This window comes from Aulonocara stuartgranti (assembly GCF_965226115.1).
Source record: "Aulonocara stuartgranti genome assembly, chromosome: 9".
In the NCBI taxonomy this organism is placed as follows: domain Eukaryota; kingdom Metazoa; phylum Chordata; class Actinopteri; order Cichliformes; family Cichlidae; genus Aulonocara; species Aulonocara stuartgranti.
Window position 1 is genome coordinate 23,847,536 of NC_138960.1, and position 17,569 is coordinate 23,865,104.

At 40.8% G+C, this 17,569-nt stretch overlaps 1 protein-coding gene across 7 annotated transcripts in view; it reads right to left on the reverse strand.

Moving 5' to 3' along the window:
- The window catches only part of LOC309714103 (sodium/hydrogen exchanger 9-like), a 64,466-nt gene that overhangs the window by 41,737 nt on the left and 5,160 nt on the right, over positions 1 to 17,569 (reverse strand). For 6 of the 7 annotated variants that reach the window (XM_082546253.1, XM_082546250.1, XM_082546249.1 and 3 more), the window contains exons 3-6: positions 16,945 to 17,022; positions 16,664 to 16,740; positions 14,426 to 14,538; positions 317 to 422 (exon numbers count right to left, since the gene is read on the reverse strand). In XM_082546253.1, coding sequence (XP_082402379.1) covers positions 317 to 422; positions 14,426 to 14,538; positions 16,664 to 16,740; positions 16,945 to 17,022 — 374 coding nt within the window. The remainder of the gene's footprint in view (positions 1 to 316; positions 423 to 14,425; positions 14,539 to 16,663; positions 16,741 to 16,944; positions 17,023 to 17,569) is intronic. The other variant, XM_082546251.1, reaches the window with a different exon arrangement.

Sequence of the window (17,569 nt, forward strand, 5' to 3'; positions counted from 1 at the left end):
TTTTGTGTTGTATTCTTCCAAAGTCAACATTAGCTATGATAACCAAGTTCGCAGCATGGGACTGTCTCTTTACTCTGGCATTAAGGACCTAAATGAGATGCTGATAGTGCTTGGGGCAACTCACTTATGCAGTTCGCTGCATAGTATTTAAGGGATTGTTGCTGTTTTCCTTAAAGCTGGCAGCACCCACTCAGGCTTCCTTCCTCCACATCCGCCCCCATAATGCCATTTGGAGAAGTCTGAGCACCCACGCAATTAAACCTTGAAATAGATTGCATTCTCAGGGCTTGGAGAAATACTAAAGCAAAATACTCACTGTGTCAGGACGATGGCAACGGCATCATTCAGGACACTCTCGCCAAACAGCAGCATGTGCAGATCCAAGTCCACACGCAGATCTGATAACAGGCCAAGGACTGAGACTTTAAAAAAGAAAGAAAAACAAAACAGGAGAAGTGTTGCTATTAATGGCTGCAGGAAGTAGAGCAACTTGAAAAAGAAAAAGAAAAACTACTCAGTTAATTACACAGCAGAAGTGTCCTCCAGTATCTCCTGTGCTATTACAAAGAAGAGAAAGTACAAGAATTAATAAGTAAGCTGACAAAAAACTACAGTATGACGACAGCAGCGGGATAAAGATTTTGACAACTGGGCAAACTAAGCAAAGATTTGTTCAAGCTAAACAGGATGTAGAAATTACACAATGACTTGGGAAAGATAATATCTATGTTTGTTAATGATACATGAACAAATTAAGCGCATTGCTCATCATAATCTTTTTTCCCCACTGTAACAACTGGAAATTGGAGTATGAAAGAAAAATGCAAAGTTTAACATAAGTGGAACGTTACATTTCTTTGTTTTTTAGGATCCAAGCATTGAGTGATGTGAGGCTTTTGGAGTGCTACACATGTTTGAAAACTCATGAAACTTTACATTATGTGAGTGGGCCTTAGCAAGAGAAAGACCCTTTAAAGTGTAAGTAACCAACATGCGATATTTCTTATCTACATGCATGAAATTATGCAGCCACTTTTAATATTCAATGAAATAAAAACAGATTCTTAGATACATGCGTAAACCCAATAGGAAGCCTACCATTTTTAGTTTCCCCCTTTCCATAGACTCTATTCTACCCAGCTGCCCACCAAGAATGAAATTATCAGTTTTTACGATGTATCCTGTGATGATTAAGGTTAAGCCTTTTGAGTTGTAACCGAATAGTGTGTCATTTTCATGGTCCAATGATGAGTTTGGATGTTTTGCTACAAATTATAAAGTTGTTGTATCTCCAATATAAATACTTCAATCTGCCTTAAACTTCCTATACTGTTTAATAGTCTCAAACATGACAAGCATTGCTTTTACATTACATTGAAATGGGCAATCTGCATATAGTAATGGTCTAAATCAACATGACATACAGTTACTTGGTGTTCTCTAATGCTACATCATGGACACAATGCATATTGTTTTACAAAAAGAAAAAGAAAATTATTTAATTATTATAATTTTATCATAGTTTTTGGCCTATATTGTGTCACTGGATCAATCACCTATACATTACAGTTATGGGAAAATGTAGACTGTCTTTCAATTCTAAGGTTTTATGTAACTGAACATAACAAATATAATCTGGTCTTCCCAGGACTTAAAGTTTATGGCAGTACAAGTAGAAAAATATTGAACTGAAACATGAAGCATGGCGTGTTTGGAAGGCTTGTAATGTGACAGCACGGCTTACGTTTGCAAAGTTGCATCTGGACAAACCACAAAACATCTGCAACGATAACCTTTGGACAGCTGAGACCAAAGTAAAGACATATTGTACAACAGTGGTCACCAACCTTTTCTGCGCCACGGACCGGTTTAATATCAGACAACATTTTCATGGACCGGCCTTTAAGGTGTCTTAGATAAAGACAAAAAAATAAAATGATACCACCAAGACGAAAACAGTGGTATTTTTTCACTGTGTAATTGTGTAACTTTATTAGCAGCGTCCTCCTGAAATGCACCAACAACATTGAGAGTAACATCCTCCTCTCTGCCCCTTAATGCTCTCTGGTTGCTATGGTAACTTGTAAATATTTCTTTCAAAATAAGGCTCACAACTACAACACGGGGGGAAAAAAACACCCAGGGAAACAGAGTTAACGATAAAAACCCTGAAAACCATAAATTTCATACCCGAGCCTCAACTCTCACGGCCTGGTACCAAACGACTCACAGACCAGAACCGGTCCGTGGCCCGGGCATTGGGGACTGCTGTTGTACAGTCCCACGTTTGTTGACAACAAAACACAACACATCGGCATCAACACCATACTCTACCAACTCTCAAGCACAGCAATAACCAGTATTTAAGTTATTGCTTGTAAAGTTGGTTCTTTAAACTACTGAGTCATCAGGCATAGTTTAATAATCTGATTCTACATGTTGACTTAGTGTTTGTTAAATGAACAATGGATGATACAATACAATACAGTTTTATTTATATAGCACGTTTAAAAACCTGAAGGCAGACCAAAGTGCTTCACAGTTATTAGGGGAGAAAGAACATTCAAGTCAATAACAGGGTACAGATCAGGCACTAGCACAGACAGAATGGAGGCACCAATAGACCAGAAGAGTTAAATAAAATTGGTATCAAACCCCAATACAGAAAGAAGGAAGGTCAGATCGTGAATACAAAATATCTACTAAGAAGATAAAAACAGCAGTAAAATTAATAATAAAACAATAAATTTAATATAAAGTTTAAAAAGGGTATTAACTGGTCAGGAAAGCCAGGTCAAATAAGAATGCTTTCAATCTTGATTAAAAGGATTGGATAGAGTCCAAGGCACGAATAGAAGCAGGGAGGCTGTTCCAAAGGTTGGGTGCAGCTGAAGCAAAGGCACGATCACCTCTGGTCTTCAGTCTAAACTTAGGTTGGGCCAGGAGTAATTGATCTGATGATCTTAATGCACGACAAGGAGTGTACAAATTGAGGAGGTCGGTGAGGTAACTGGATGCAATATTATTCAGGATTTTAAAAGTGAGTAGCAAAATTTTAAACTCAATGCGATATTTGATAGGTAACCGGTGTAGATCAACAAGAGCTGGAGTAATAGGATCAGATTTTCTGGCTCCAGTAAGAAGGCGAGCCACAGCATTCTGAAGCTGCAGCCTTCGATGAGAGAAGGCTTGGAGACCACAGTAGAGAGAATTGCAATAGTCTAACCAGGAGGTCACAAAAGTGTGGATACGTTTTTCCAGGTCCCTGTGTGGTATATAATGCTTAGCTTTAGAAATCCGGCGCAATTGAAAGAAGCCAGATTTAACTACAGATGACACTTGGTCAAAGGAGCTTGCAAAGAAAGGCGTCCGGACTTCTTTAAGTTGCTTGAAGACGTTTCACCTCTCATCCGAGAAGCTTCTTCAGTTCTAAGGTCAAATGGTGGGGAGTCCCAGATTTAAACCTAGTGGGAGTGACCCCCCACAGAGGGACAAAAGGACCCCTGATGATCCTCTAATCGCCTGAGCCAAGGTGTGAAACTGGGTGTGGGTCCCAATCAGCCAGAGTTTCGGGTGAGTTCATTGTGAAACCTGGCCCCACCTTATCATGCAAATTCCTGAGATCAGATGGCCCAGGATGTGAGTGGGCGTTAAGGCGTCTGGGAAGGGAACTCAAAACTGGATTATAGATGGCAGAGAGTTGGTGTCGTAAACCACCGCCTCTGTTCAAAGATGGTCGCTCATAGTGGACATAGATAGCTTCTTTCACTCCTCTTTCAAACCATCTGTCCTCTCTGTCCAAAATGTGAACATTGGCATCCTCGAAAGAGTGTCCTTTATCCTTAAGATGCAGATGGACTGCTGAGTCTTGTCCTGTGGCGGTGGCTCTTCTGTGTTGGCTCAGGCGATTAGAGGATCATCAGGGGGTCCTTTTGTCCCTCTGTGGGGGGTTACTCCCACTAGGTTTATATCTGGGAGTCTCCACCATTTGACCTTAGAACTGAAGAAGCTTCTCGGATGAGAGGTGAAACGTCTTCAAGTAACTTAAAGAAGTCCAGACGCCTTTCTTTGCAAGCTCCTTTGACTACGATGACCTGGATGACTGAGAACCTTCACAGCCATACAGATGACACTTGCTTATCGAGCTTAAAGGAGCTGTCCAAGTAGACACCCAGGTTACGTATAGAATCAGAGAGAGAGTTAGCAGCAGGGCAACAAGCTGGTCGAACACCATAACTTCAGTTTTTTTCTCATTTAAAATGAGAGAATTATCTGACAGCCAATCTTTGACCTCTCTCAGGCAATCGAACAGGAAGTGCAGTGATGCTGACAGATCATCAGTCAGTTGACAATAAATTTGAATGTCATCAGCGTAAAAGTGATAAGAAATATTGTATTTTTCAAATATGCAGCCCAAGGGTAGCATATACAAAGAGAATATTAAAGGGCCCAATGGCAAATTAGTTTCAGCACAAACCAAATAAACAAATAGTTTTACAAAAATTACATTCATTTATGCCAAAGTTTAAAATCTCAAACATGAAAATCATGTTTAAATTTGAAATCCACTTACAATATAATTAAAACAAAGTCCAGAACCGTGTCTGTGTGTTTCATGGGCCACATTTCCTGTGTTTAAAAGACATAATATACAACATTGCTGGTTTGCTGGGAGGAGTAGCGAGAGTAGACATATGAAAGACTGAATTTCTTGACATGATTCAGATACACTTAGCCACTCACAGTTACCAGCTGCTACAATTACTTGTATCCTTTTTTTTTTAGAGCTGCAGGTGTTGCTGTTTCATATCATACTCATTTTCAGTGACCGTGAATATACATCGACATACACTCTTTAGCTTGAGGCATTAATACAGTTTTCACTACAGAGAGCGATAACAACTAGGTTACTGGGAATCAGAGGAGGCTGGCTGTGAAAAAAGATAAGATTGTGTGGTGCTTTAAATAAAAGATTAACTCACTGCTAGAAAAAACTGCTACCTGAATATACTGTTTATACTGACCCTGCTGGCAGCTTTGAGCTTGTCTGTCCCTCCCTGAACTTTATTCCGGTTGAAGAGCTTTTGAGCATCTCAACAGGAACCAGACAACTTCAGATCTTTTTCATTTTGAACTCACAGGTTGACTGATTACTACGCTTCGGTACACTGTGCTTAATTCCCCAATGCGCAGTGTACTTACAGGTTGCAGTGGAGATTTTCCTGCATTTAAATGGATATGTTGAGCATTGAATTATAACTTGTGATGCAAGCTTGGAGCATGTTGAATGTTTAATGTTGAATGCATAGCTCCAACTGGCAGTTGTGGTAAGGGGAAAAAGGGGGAGGATGGGGGGCAGGTTTTACATTAAAGTAGTTATGAAATAAGTAAGACTTGAAGTAAAAGAAGGAAATTTTTGGAGGACAAGTACCGACTCATCTGTCAGACTAAAATGAAAGATTTGCCACAATTATGGGATAAACTCCCATAAATGGGAGAAAATGAAGGTGAATGCAATGACAGCGTGCATGCATGAATGAGCATTCTCCCAAATGGTGAGTTGTAGGGAAATTCAGCAACGCCTTAATGGCTTGTCTCACCACTCTCCCTTTCTCTTTAGATAGTGAACTCCTGACCACTGAGCTTTACTGAGGTGAGAGACGCCTGTCATTCTGTGCCCATTTTCATTGGATTTTTTTGGTGACTTATTGGATATGTTGTCAGTATGCTCTTGGATGAATTATGGAAGGTTGTCCATTACTTTCAGTGTTCTCTATTTTTTACTCTTGTCTTCTCCATCTGTATATATTTGTTTCCTGCTCTTTAACATATGCCTAGCTGCTGGAGCTACTCTCCCAGTCTATCACAGGACTTATGGCTCCTGTTTGTACTGGTACCACTTTGGACCCTTCATATTTGTTTCGGTTGATTCTTTAACCCCTCTCAGTCTTCCTTATAGTGCTGTCACATGGGATTCCCACATCTATTACCGCTGTCCTCTTCTGCTCCTCGTCAACTACTACTGTGTCTGCTTGTTTGGTTGGCAGCTGCTTGTGAATCTGGAACTTAAAATTCCATAAGATCTCTTTTTCTAAACCACTTCTGGTGGTGCGTTCCATCAGTGCTCGAGGAAGTCTGACCCACAGTCAGCACAGATGCTCCTGGACACTATCCTAGGCACTTTTAATTCCCCTGTGTGCTTGTTGATCTTACATATTACAACTACTGTCTGGATTTAGTGGCATCTTTACTGTTCTGTTGCATCAGGTGTGTTCTGACGTCACCATGTGTCACCACCACTGTGCTATCCCTTAGGCCTTTTCTAGTGACTGGCAGTATTTGTTGATGCCAGCCAGTTTCTTTGAATGATACTTCCAATGGATTCCTCTTCATCTTCTGCTATCTGGCACATGTAGGGTTCATTTTTCTATTTTAACCATGGATTTTCCTTCTATTATCCTAAATTGTAAGTCTGACACACATTAATTCTCTGGCCCTCTTTTTTTTGCTCATAGATTCTCAGAGTTCTTGACTTTAAGTTGAATATAGCTGAGGACTTCCCATGTCTTGACATAAGTAGCTTCTATCTCCCCTTCTGTCCAGCTTACTTTAGGCTTTAGGCAATTTGATGTAAGAGCAGAATAGACAGGTGCTGCTGACAATGGCTTCATTCTATTTAGCCATTTCAGTGAACCAGCATTTATAACACCAGGCTATCCATAGTGACCCTGAATGGTTATAAAAGTATGAAAATGAGGTAAATTATATGCTACAATATGACTATTGCAGTCGTCATATCTCAACCCACTGAACGCCAGTGGGCGACCTTTGATTACCCTATTAAAGCACGACTTCACAACTCTCATTAAAGCAGACATTTAGGCAATATCTTTGGGAAAATCGGTATTTAGTTGTGGTTGGTTTCCTTTCATCCTCATCACAGCTCTAATTTGCTCAAGGGATCATGAGCAGGAAAAGAACGGTCCTATATGTCTGCCATCCCGCCTTCTGGTCACGCCACCGTTTTAGTCCTGATTGCTTCCCCTCATTCCCACAATGCAGCAACACTTATACAATCAGTGAGCAGATCCTGCTGAGGTAGATCGGTGAGTCGATGCCTCTTTCACTCCTGGGGTACAGCTTGAAATCATGTAAACCCTGTAGGTGGCTGTATTTGTATCAGCAAGAGAACGGCTCATAACACACACAGATTTTTTTTAAGAGCCTTAGTAAAAATTCTTTATGAGATTTATGAAATCTGGCTTGCAGGAATCCTAATTTCTCATATCATTTGTGAGGAAATTCATATCGGTGGTGAAAAATACTAATAAACTGATTATTTACTTATTATTTAGCCAAACCCGTCTCAACACAGCATCAGCTGACTTGAACTCCACGGTGAGTTTACGAAGAGTAAATATCACATAGAAGATGCTGAGCATATGAATGAGCACATGCACACACAGCATCCTCAGCTCAGCAGGCGACTAAGTGTCGACACTGAGTGACAGGCAGAATACTGACACTGAAGAGATAGTGACATGCCTAGTAGCTCCAGACTTCCAGACACCTCAAGTATCTCCTGCAAGATATCAGCTCTAGAATTGGTTCAATTACAGTAGATTAGATTACAGTGTTTTACATGAGATGCAGAGATAGGTGCACAAACTGACAGACTGATATAAACAGATAAATGCAGGCATCTAATAATGGACAGTAGTAACTGCCAGAGAAGAAGTCAGGCCAGGTTCCAAACAAGGAAAACAAAATTATCATAACAAAAAACAATGTCAGATATGAGGAAAGACAACACAAATGCGGAGTCATAAACATACACATGCAAGGACGTGCAATTCTGAAGGCCGGACATTATCATATTCAAAACAATAACAACTCCTGGTGGATTAGTATTCCACTTGTTGATTTCAAAATGCAAAAATAGTACTCTGAGTTAGTGATGGAAACATTCTGATGTGGAAAAAGAGCCAAGGACGATTGCTAAGTTTTGCCCTGTGAACACACAGACCAGCGGTGGCAGGACAGCAAGGATACGACCAGACTGACAATACGAGCGGTGGCCAGAGAGCGGCCTCAGGACTTGTTTTGACAGATCTGGCTCTTTGGTGTTTGACAGGTTTAAAGCTCTTTCTGGTTGGGGGAAATCCTTTATCTGGAGAGTGTGGGGTAGGCCCTGGAATAAGGATTGCTCCGTCTCCCTGCTTCCATAATGCCTGGCCGATGACAGTATGTCATGCACTCCTCACACTCCAACACTAAAGGGAAAAAAATAAAAACACCCACCCTCGCCGCACACACTCACACTCACAAGGTGCTGGTTGGCTGTGTTGTCATGGAAACTCCATCCTACAGCTGTCAAGTGTTCATCAGTTTCCACAGCAACACCATAAGGTAGAGAGCCTAGACAATTATTTCAGACATAATACAGTTGAAAGGGTCGAAGGGAGCTTTATTGGGTCAAATTACCCATTGCTGAGTTTTAGCAGAGGCAAAGCTTGCGACCATCTTAGTCAGAAAGCATGGGATTTGCTTGCTGATTTGACCAAATTAGGCAGATATAATACTCAAAGAGATGACGGATTAGGAAGGAGATAACAGCCAACAGGGAATTACTATAATCTCCCCAGCTCTGTAAAAAAAAAAACACCCAAAACTGAGGCTTTATAACGGTTTCATTTCAAGTTGGACTGAACAAGTTAACTAAGGTTCTCAGTGTATTTCCCAGATGTTTACATCTTTAAAATGCACATCAATTTGTTATGCTTATACTGATAATATAAAAACAACCAACCAAAACTATAGAAATTTAAGATATAAAAGTCACTGCTAAACAGTCACTTATTTCTATGTAAATTAAAGTAGTGCAGATATAGCATGTAAAATATATAAAAGTTATTCTAGATAGGAAGCAAGTGATCTGTTAACAGTTCACAGTTCAGCATCTGGCAAGGGGCTCATGAGTACACATAGCATGGGTAGCTTGCACATCTGTGAAGGCACAATTGATGCCAATTGTATACTGATGCTACACATGATGAACTGAAGGACAGCTGAGCCAAAAATTCTCATAATTTGAATTAAATACTCAACAAAAACACATTAAACATAAACAACACAACTGAATCAACAAACTAAAGAGGTACCACTTTTAACAATAGACAGTATGAGGTATGGATATACAGTGGGGCAAAAAAGTATTTAGTCAGCCACCGATTGTGCAAGTTCCCCCACCTAAAATGATGACAGAGGTCAGTAATTTGCACCAGAGGTACACTTCAACTGTGAGAGACAGAATGTGAAAAAAAAATCCATGAATCCACATGGTAGGATTTGTAAAGAATTTATTCGTAAATCAGGGTGGAAAATAAGTATTTGGTCAATAACAAAAATACAACTCAATACTTTGTTATTGCCAACAAAGGTTATGTTACAGAGGTCAAACGTTTACTATAAGTCTTTACCAGGTTTGCACACACAGTAGCTGGTATTTTGGCCCATTCCTCCATGTAGATCTTCTCGAGAGCAGTGATGTTTTGGGGCTGTCGCCGAGCAACACGGACTTTCAACTCCCGCCACAGATTTTCTATGGGGTTGAGGTCTGGAGACTGGCTAGGCCACTCCAGGACTTTCAAATGCTTCTTACGGAGCCACTCCTTTGTTGCCCGGGCGGTGTGTTTTGGATCATTGTCATGTTGGAAGACCCAGCCTCGTTTCATCTTCAAAGTTCTCACTGATGGAAGGAGGCTTTGGCTCAAAATCTCACGATACATGGCCCCATTCATTCTGTCCTTAACACGGATCAGTCGTCCTGTCCCCTTGGCAGAAAAAGAGCCCCATAGCATGATGTTTCCACCCCCATGCTTCACAGTAGGTATGGTGTTCTTGGGATGCAACTCAGTATTCTTCTTCCTCCAAACACAACGAGTTGAGTTTATACCAAAAAGTTCTACTTTGGTTTCATCTGACCACATGACATTCTCCCAATCCTCTGCTGTATCATCCATGTGCTCTCTGGCAAACTTCAGACGGGCCTGGACATGCACTGGCTTCAGCAGCGGAACACGTCTGGCACTGCGGGATTTGATTCCCTGCCGTTGTAGTGTGTTACTGATGGTGACCTTTGTTACTTTGGTCCCAGCTCTCTGCAGGTCATTCACCAGGTCCCCCCGTGTGGTTCTGGGATCTTTGCTCACCGTTCTCATGATCATTTTGACCCCACGGGATGAGATCTTGCGTGGAGCCCCAGATCGAGGGAGATTATCAGTGGTCTTGTATGTCTTCCATTTTCTGATGATTGCTCCCACAGTTGATTTTTTCACACCAAGCTGCTTGCCTATTGTAGATTCACTCTTCCCAGTCTGGTGCAGGTCTACAATACTTTTCCTGGTGTCCTTCGAAAGCTCTTTGGTCTTGGCCATGGCGGAGTTTGGAGTCTGACTGTTTGAGGCTGTGGACAGGTGTCTTTTATACAGATGATGAGTTCAAACAGGTGCCATTCATACAGGTAACGAGTGGGGGACAGAAAAGCTTCTTACAGAAGACGTTACAGGTCTGTGAGAGCCAGAGATTTTCCTTGTTTGAGGTGACCAAATACTTATTTTCCACCCTAATTTACGAATAAATTCTTTACAAATCCTACCATGTGAATTCATGGATTTTTTTTTCACATTCTGTCTCTCACAGTTGAAGTGTACCTCTGGTGCAAATTACTGACCTCTGTCATCATTTTAAGTGGGGGAACTTGCACAATCGGTGGCTGACTAAATACTTTTTTGCCCCACTGTAGCCACTGTGACATCAGCCACTACACGCTGCATTTTGAAGGTTCATTGTGAACCAGTCAAAGTTAGCTAATGTTAGCATTTAGCCACTGCTATGTTGATATTTTGGACCTAGGGGATTACCTCATATGGATGAAAGAGTGGAGTGTAAATATGTGTGTAAATGTACCCAAGCTAGCAAGCGTGGTTAACAACCTGCATTCATAAAGTTGCCTGTTAGCCTTTTTTCTTCACTTTAAAAATTTTTTTTTTTTAAATTCACTTTACTTAGAGAAATTGTCTTAAAAATAATACTCATGGCCCTTTGAAAAAAGAAAAAAGTTATACTGAGGAAACACTTTCTGGCTTTCTCATTGAACACTTGTGAGCTAGTTTTTTCAGGTTTTACTTCTTTTGCAGTGCCAGCTCCCCCATTACAATGTTGTGATGGTTTTCTTTCTCCACCTCAAGCTAAATGCATTTCCTTAGGTAAAACCGAGGAGTGGCAGAATGCAGACTGTTCATAACAGGCACAAGCTGGCTGAATTGAAATTATTCTGACTGACTAAGACTAAAACTGACGGCAATTTTCTGTGTGAAAATTCAATTTTCTTGCCCAATAGCTGGAACTGTCTTTTTTCAACAAGAAAATTCCAAACCACATTCTACATATATCACAAAACAATGGCTTCAATGTGACTGAGTCTGGGCAATGAAAAGAAAAATAAGACAAAGGAAGCCCTGAATTTTTGACTGGATGAAATCCTACATACAGAAAGAATGAAACCCCCCCGCCCCCCCATTCCAAAAACCGAAGGGTTATTAAAGGAAGAGGTGATGCAAGACGGTGGAAATTACTGTTGTAAGTCAGTGTCAGTGCACCAAAATGTGCAACTGGTAAAGTGTTTGTGACATCAAACAATGAATTATTGTATATTATGCACCACACCGGTCACAGAATTCAGCATTACATTACTTGTCTTACTTAGCCTGTTATATATTAATAAAGACTAAACACATACTGTATGTGTGCTTAGTGAGCACCAATTGTGGCCTTCCATGTTTACCTTAATGTTGTACTTCTGCTCCTCTGTTGCAATAACATGCCTAAAATTCTGTGTTTGACGATGCTATGCTGCTGGTATATTGAGCCATACCTATGGTTTGTTTACTTCTCATTTCTCTTTCAGCAAACCAAACTGCGTCCCTACAAACTACATGAGAATGTTCAGTTTGGTCATTGGGCAGATGTATCAGGGCTGGGAGCAACAGAAGCAAATAAACGATGGTTCAGATCGGGGCCTGATCACGTTCACACCATAAAAGAACCGCTCAGGAGTTCATTTGGAAATGGACCAAGACCACCTCCTCCAAAGGCTCTCGGTGCTCATCTCTTTCTCTCTCTCTCTCTCTCTGTGTGTGTGAGAGTATTTATATATCTTTTTAAAGAGGAAAGCCAAAACGGTAGCACAGAAACAGAAGTCATTCCTTTCAGAAGTTAAGTGAGGGTTTCACTGACCTGCCTCCATCCCTGCAGCTAGAGGATACAGCACAGCAGGTGTTCCACTTTGTGACCTGAACCATGCATTTTATTTTGAGTCTTGGAGGAACAGGTTTCACAGCTATGGTTCTGTGGTGGCTTGTATAGAACTAAAAAGTTTTTTTTTTAAAAATCAATAGATGCCAAATGAAAGGAACAAATAGGAAAAGCAAGACTGTGGGCCTGCTTCTTCTGCCAACAAAAAACGATGAATAAAACCCAGAAGAAGCCTCATCTAATGAAACATTAAAGGTGAAATGTTAACAATGAGGTATTGCAAATTTACCTACGTAGATATATGAACAGTCAGCAGACTGACTCTACCTTTCCCAAGTATGAATTTTCACAGACAAGACGTGAAAACGTACATTTGCAGTTTTGAAGAATAGGGCCCTGGATAAGACCCAAATATAATCTCTCTAGGTTTAGAGGTTACTATGCTAATCACATTTTTGACATGTTGAGTCATACTGAGCTGAGCCGTGTGTTTGAAAAGAGGATAATACCAACAGAAAACAGAAATATTCATATGACTTTCTGTAATAGTTATGCCTAAATGCTGCTTTGAAAAACCCTCCACACTTACAGACTTTTTTTTTTCTCGAAGACAACGTTCTAAAGAATATCAGATTCATCTAAAGCTCAAAATCTATACTTTGCCTATACCTCTAAGATGGTAATTTCACAAAAACAATACAGTAACATTACTTTAGTGTCCTCAGTGGTAGTTGCAGCGTAAAATCAGCATCCACTTTAAGCAACACTTTAAGCGAGGTTGCTTCAGCTCTGCAGCAAATGCTATTACCTATCCCTCCACTTTATTCAACGTAGAATAAACAGGAAAAAAAAAAATCAAATCAAGTATTTTGTATCACTTTTAAAACCGCAGCTATATCTCTGGAGTCATCTCCAAGCAGAAAAATACATTTGGGATCAGTCAGATGGCTCACCAATGCCATTGTTTAATAAATATTTTTTAAAAACTCAAATAAAGAGCACTAAAGTTTTGTGCTTTACAGCATATATGTGGCAGTGGCACAACCAGAGAGCTGTCAAGCAAGCAAGGGTTATGACATGATGACACGTCTACATTGTTCTGAGAATCACTACGTCTTTGTCTTACAGCGTAACAGACTGAGCCTGTTTCGGTTGCGTTCGTCCATTTCAGCCTTGTGACTGAAAGTTCACGAGGAAGAGAAATGAACTGGAAAATTCTGACAGCTGCTTCTCCAAAAGTCAGAAAACCAACGCTGCAGAGATGGAAGCGGGTGAGGCATATCTGTGTTTCGGCCATCGGTGCATCACAGTGTGATTCAAATCAAAGCTACAAGCGAGCCGGAGTCGGCAGAGATGAACGCAGCATGGTGTGGCAAAAATAATGTCAATCAGTGTGACAGCCGCACCATAACCTACAGCTCCTCGCTGACACTCACCCCTATCAGCCACTTACCGTATAAATAATTCATTACCAAATGAGGACATTACCACAGGATGCTGTATGACACTCTACATGACTGCTCTTGAGGACCACTGATTTTATTGTGTGTACTCCACTTAGGAGAAAGGTGCACTGAATTTAAAGCAGTTACAGCTACTGAGTGGGTGTTGTGGCTCTGTTCCTGCATATACAGTAGCCTTAGCTGTCAATGTTTTTGTTATACAAAGATTCGTCTGTCAATCTCAATGTTACACCTTGTTACTTAAAACCAAACAAAATAAGGTGTGAAAGAACAGTGTGCACCAGGTTGGACCTTTTGAAACATGTTATCTAATACGTTAACTGCTCAGTGAATCTGCAGTAATAAATAAAAACTCCCCAAAAAATTGCAGAAATGAGCAATATGCAGCTCCTCAAATATGCTCAACACATATGGATTTTATTTCTATAACTAATTTGTATGTATAAGGCAGAGCCTGGTGATGGGCCTTTTATATATCGACTGTGATCAACAGCCAAACATTTCATCTTTTACTTGTGGTAAGAAAAAAAAAAAGCACGTTTGCTTTACAAATTATAAAAGCACATATGCAAAAAAAACCACAAGATCAATGCTGCCACTGCAAGTGATGAGCTATTAGCAGAAGGTTATTTATAAAGGGTGACTACCTGGATCAGTGGCTGACATAATGGCACCAAAAAGGAGGCAGTGAGTGAGGAAGAATTCTTCTTTTCGTTCGCTCAAAGGTACCATCAGTTTGGTGAAGCCGTACATGCAAGCCCTGGGATTGAGGACAAACAGACAGAAGGAAACACTGTGAGGTCATCAGGGAGCGCCAGCCAGAGCAGGTCTATCAGTCATCCCTCTAACCACAGCAGGGCTTCCCCTAGAGTAGTCTGGGTAATGGGGCCAGACGCTACCAGCAGGTGAGTTGACCCGTTTCCAGGCCGTAGCTCCTTTTTACACAAGCGAACACACAAAGCTGCGACTGTGCTGGGAATTTTATTATTTTATCCATGTTAATGCGAATGAGTGTGAATATCCATATGCTCCGAACTCGACCCCACATCCACCTACTAAATGGAACCACCCACGCACGCACACACACCACAAACCATCTTGGGGGTCAGTATCCATCTATCCTAACTGTTTGCATTCTTTTAAGACACTGTTATATACGGTACTCTCCAACATAACAGAACAGCATAAGTGTGTATGTGTGTGTGCATGCACAATGACCTAGAAGACTAAATATAACCCACTAACAGTCTTTGTGAAGGGCACTTTGACAGAAATATAAATGACACAATATTTTTATCAGCTCTGGAGCCAAATACAAAAATAAATCTAGTATTGTATCTCCACTGTGTTATCTCACTTATAAAGAAAAAAATAAAACTGTACACAAAGACTTGATAAAGCGTCCAGTCAGTTCAGCTCCTTAGTGATAACTGATGTATGCTGAGTACTAATCCAGTTAGTGTGGGGCATGCCATAATAATCAGTATGCCAGTGTGTCCTCTGGGGAACCTTTCTGTCCACTGGCATAGCTCTGTCGGTGACAGCACATGACCTGCCCCCTGCAGCCAGTATTTAAAGCACTGTCCTTAGGTCAAGCAACTAAGCTGTGTTATTCGTGTATCTTTAAGGAAGACTTGCGGTTAAGATGATTAATTGTGCATTGTGCGTTTGTGTGTGTGTGTGTTAGACATCCAGAGAGAGACAGAGAGAAAATGAGAGAGTCAGGCACAGAAAAAGACAGGAAGAGGACTGTAAATTGAGACAGAAAGATTCCCACACTCTCACGACACTAACTCCCTATGGGATATGACACACTAACAAGCAGCAGGACTGGCCAGCTCTGATGCCTTAGCATTAAAAATGGAGCACATGAGGCGCCATGAACAAAACCTTTCCTGCTTCCCAGAGGGAACGGGGAAGTTTGACAAATGCTGCTCCAGGTAAAGGAATAATAGATGGAGCAAGGAAGGAAGGCAACATCCTTTAGCCAGTTAATTCCAGGCAATACTTTAAGCACATGACCTTCAAACCCACTTGTTTGAAATGACTGACTGGGGGAGTTAAGATCATTTATACATAAACAGAAGTTTCTTCTAACCACAAAACGTGTTGAAGTTAAAGCAAGAAAATAACAACTAAGGAATTCTGAGGTTTTCTCACTTGCTCTGTGCAGCAATTAGAGCATCAGTGACAACTGGTTTAGAAAAAGCCTCAAATTCCTTCAGAGTGTGAGAGTGCCATCTAGCTATGTCAGGCTACAATAGCATCAGTAGATATCTGTACTCTCTCCAGAATCAATATTACTTGTGCTGAGTTTGGTGCACTGTAGTGTTATTACAGAAATTTTGATTAGTCGTAGAACCAAAAGCACAGGTGTAAGCACAGGATTTGGCTTATGGGGGCATTTACAGAACACTATTTCATATTACTGGTGACATGTGTTAGATAATGTCCATCAACGTATCCAAATCAGGGTCACGGAGGCATCTGGAGTCTATCCTAGCTGTCACAGGCAAGAGGTTGGGTACACCCTGGAAAGGTCACCAACCTGTCAGAGGGCTAACACACATGACAGACAACCATTCCCACTCACATTCACACCTACAGTCAATTCATAATCACCAGTTAACCTAACCTCAAGCTCATGCATTCTTTTGGGCTGTGGGAAGAGGCCAGAGTACCCAGAGAGAACCAATGTAGAGATGACTTGCAAAATCCATACAGAAAGCCCACATGCTAGATTCAAACCCAGGACCTTCTTGTTGTGAGTCAGTGCTAACCACTGCACCATAAAGCTATGCCTGAATTGTTTAACCGCATTTGTCTGTCATCTCAGTATTTCTTTTACTTCAGTTTATTTGCATAAATAAACAAAGAATTCTTACCCTATGCACATGCAGCTGATTATGGTACCTGCAAAAGCGTAGGTGAGAACAGATCCCAGGTTTGCAAGGAATCGTTTCTAGAACAACAAATAAAAATTAGTCCAATTAGTAACACTCACAAAACAAACAAGACAACAGTTTAGTAGACATTAAATACATCTGGTGTAAGAATCAGTACAGTGCACCATATGGGAAGTCCTTAACAGATGGACAACCCATGTACATTAAAAGAAATGGCCTTTTACACCCTTTTGGGAGACGTGTCAGGAGAGCAGTCTCACCTGATTAAGAGTGTAAGCTCCATGGAAGATGATGGGTGGCAGGAACAGATTGAAAAGGACCTGCAGATCAAAGGTCTCCTGTAAACGACAGAGCTGCTGTGTTGGTGACTGACAATGTTTCACGGGGAGCAAGAGAGTCTGACTGACAGACAGATTACATACACAAACACACACACAGTTCATTTCAGCAGCCCTGTTTTGGCAAACATGCACCTTTTCTCAATTGTGTTCAAGTACCTGATATCTCCTTTCTTCAAAAAACAAAACAAAAACACAAAATCAAATTTTGTAAATAACAAAAGTGGGATATGTGCTACGTGCATAGGCGTGCCTTAAACCTGCATTCTATCTGAAGGCCGCCAGATGGCGATAGTTTTGCGGCCTTATAGAATTCTACTGGAAAAACACATTCCTGTTGAGATAGCGGGCTCACTCACTCACTTTGGGTCATATCAAATTAGCCTATTGTGGTCATACTGTGCTTCAAAATGGATCTTATCTGAGCAGTAAGACCTGCTCCTTCTCGTCACATGTGTGTTTTTAAAGCCAGGATTATGATCGTAGAAACGGTCATATCAAGCCTTCAAAACAAGTCTGCACAAACTATTACTATCCATCTTTTATA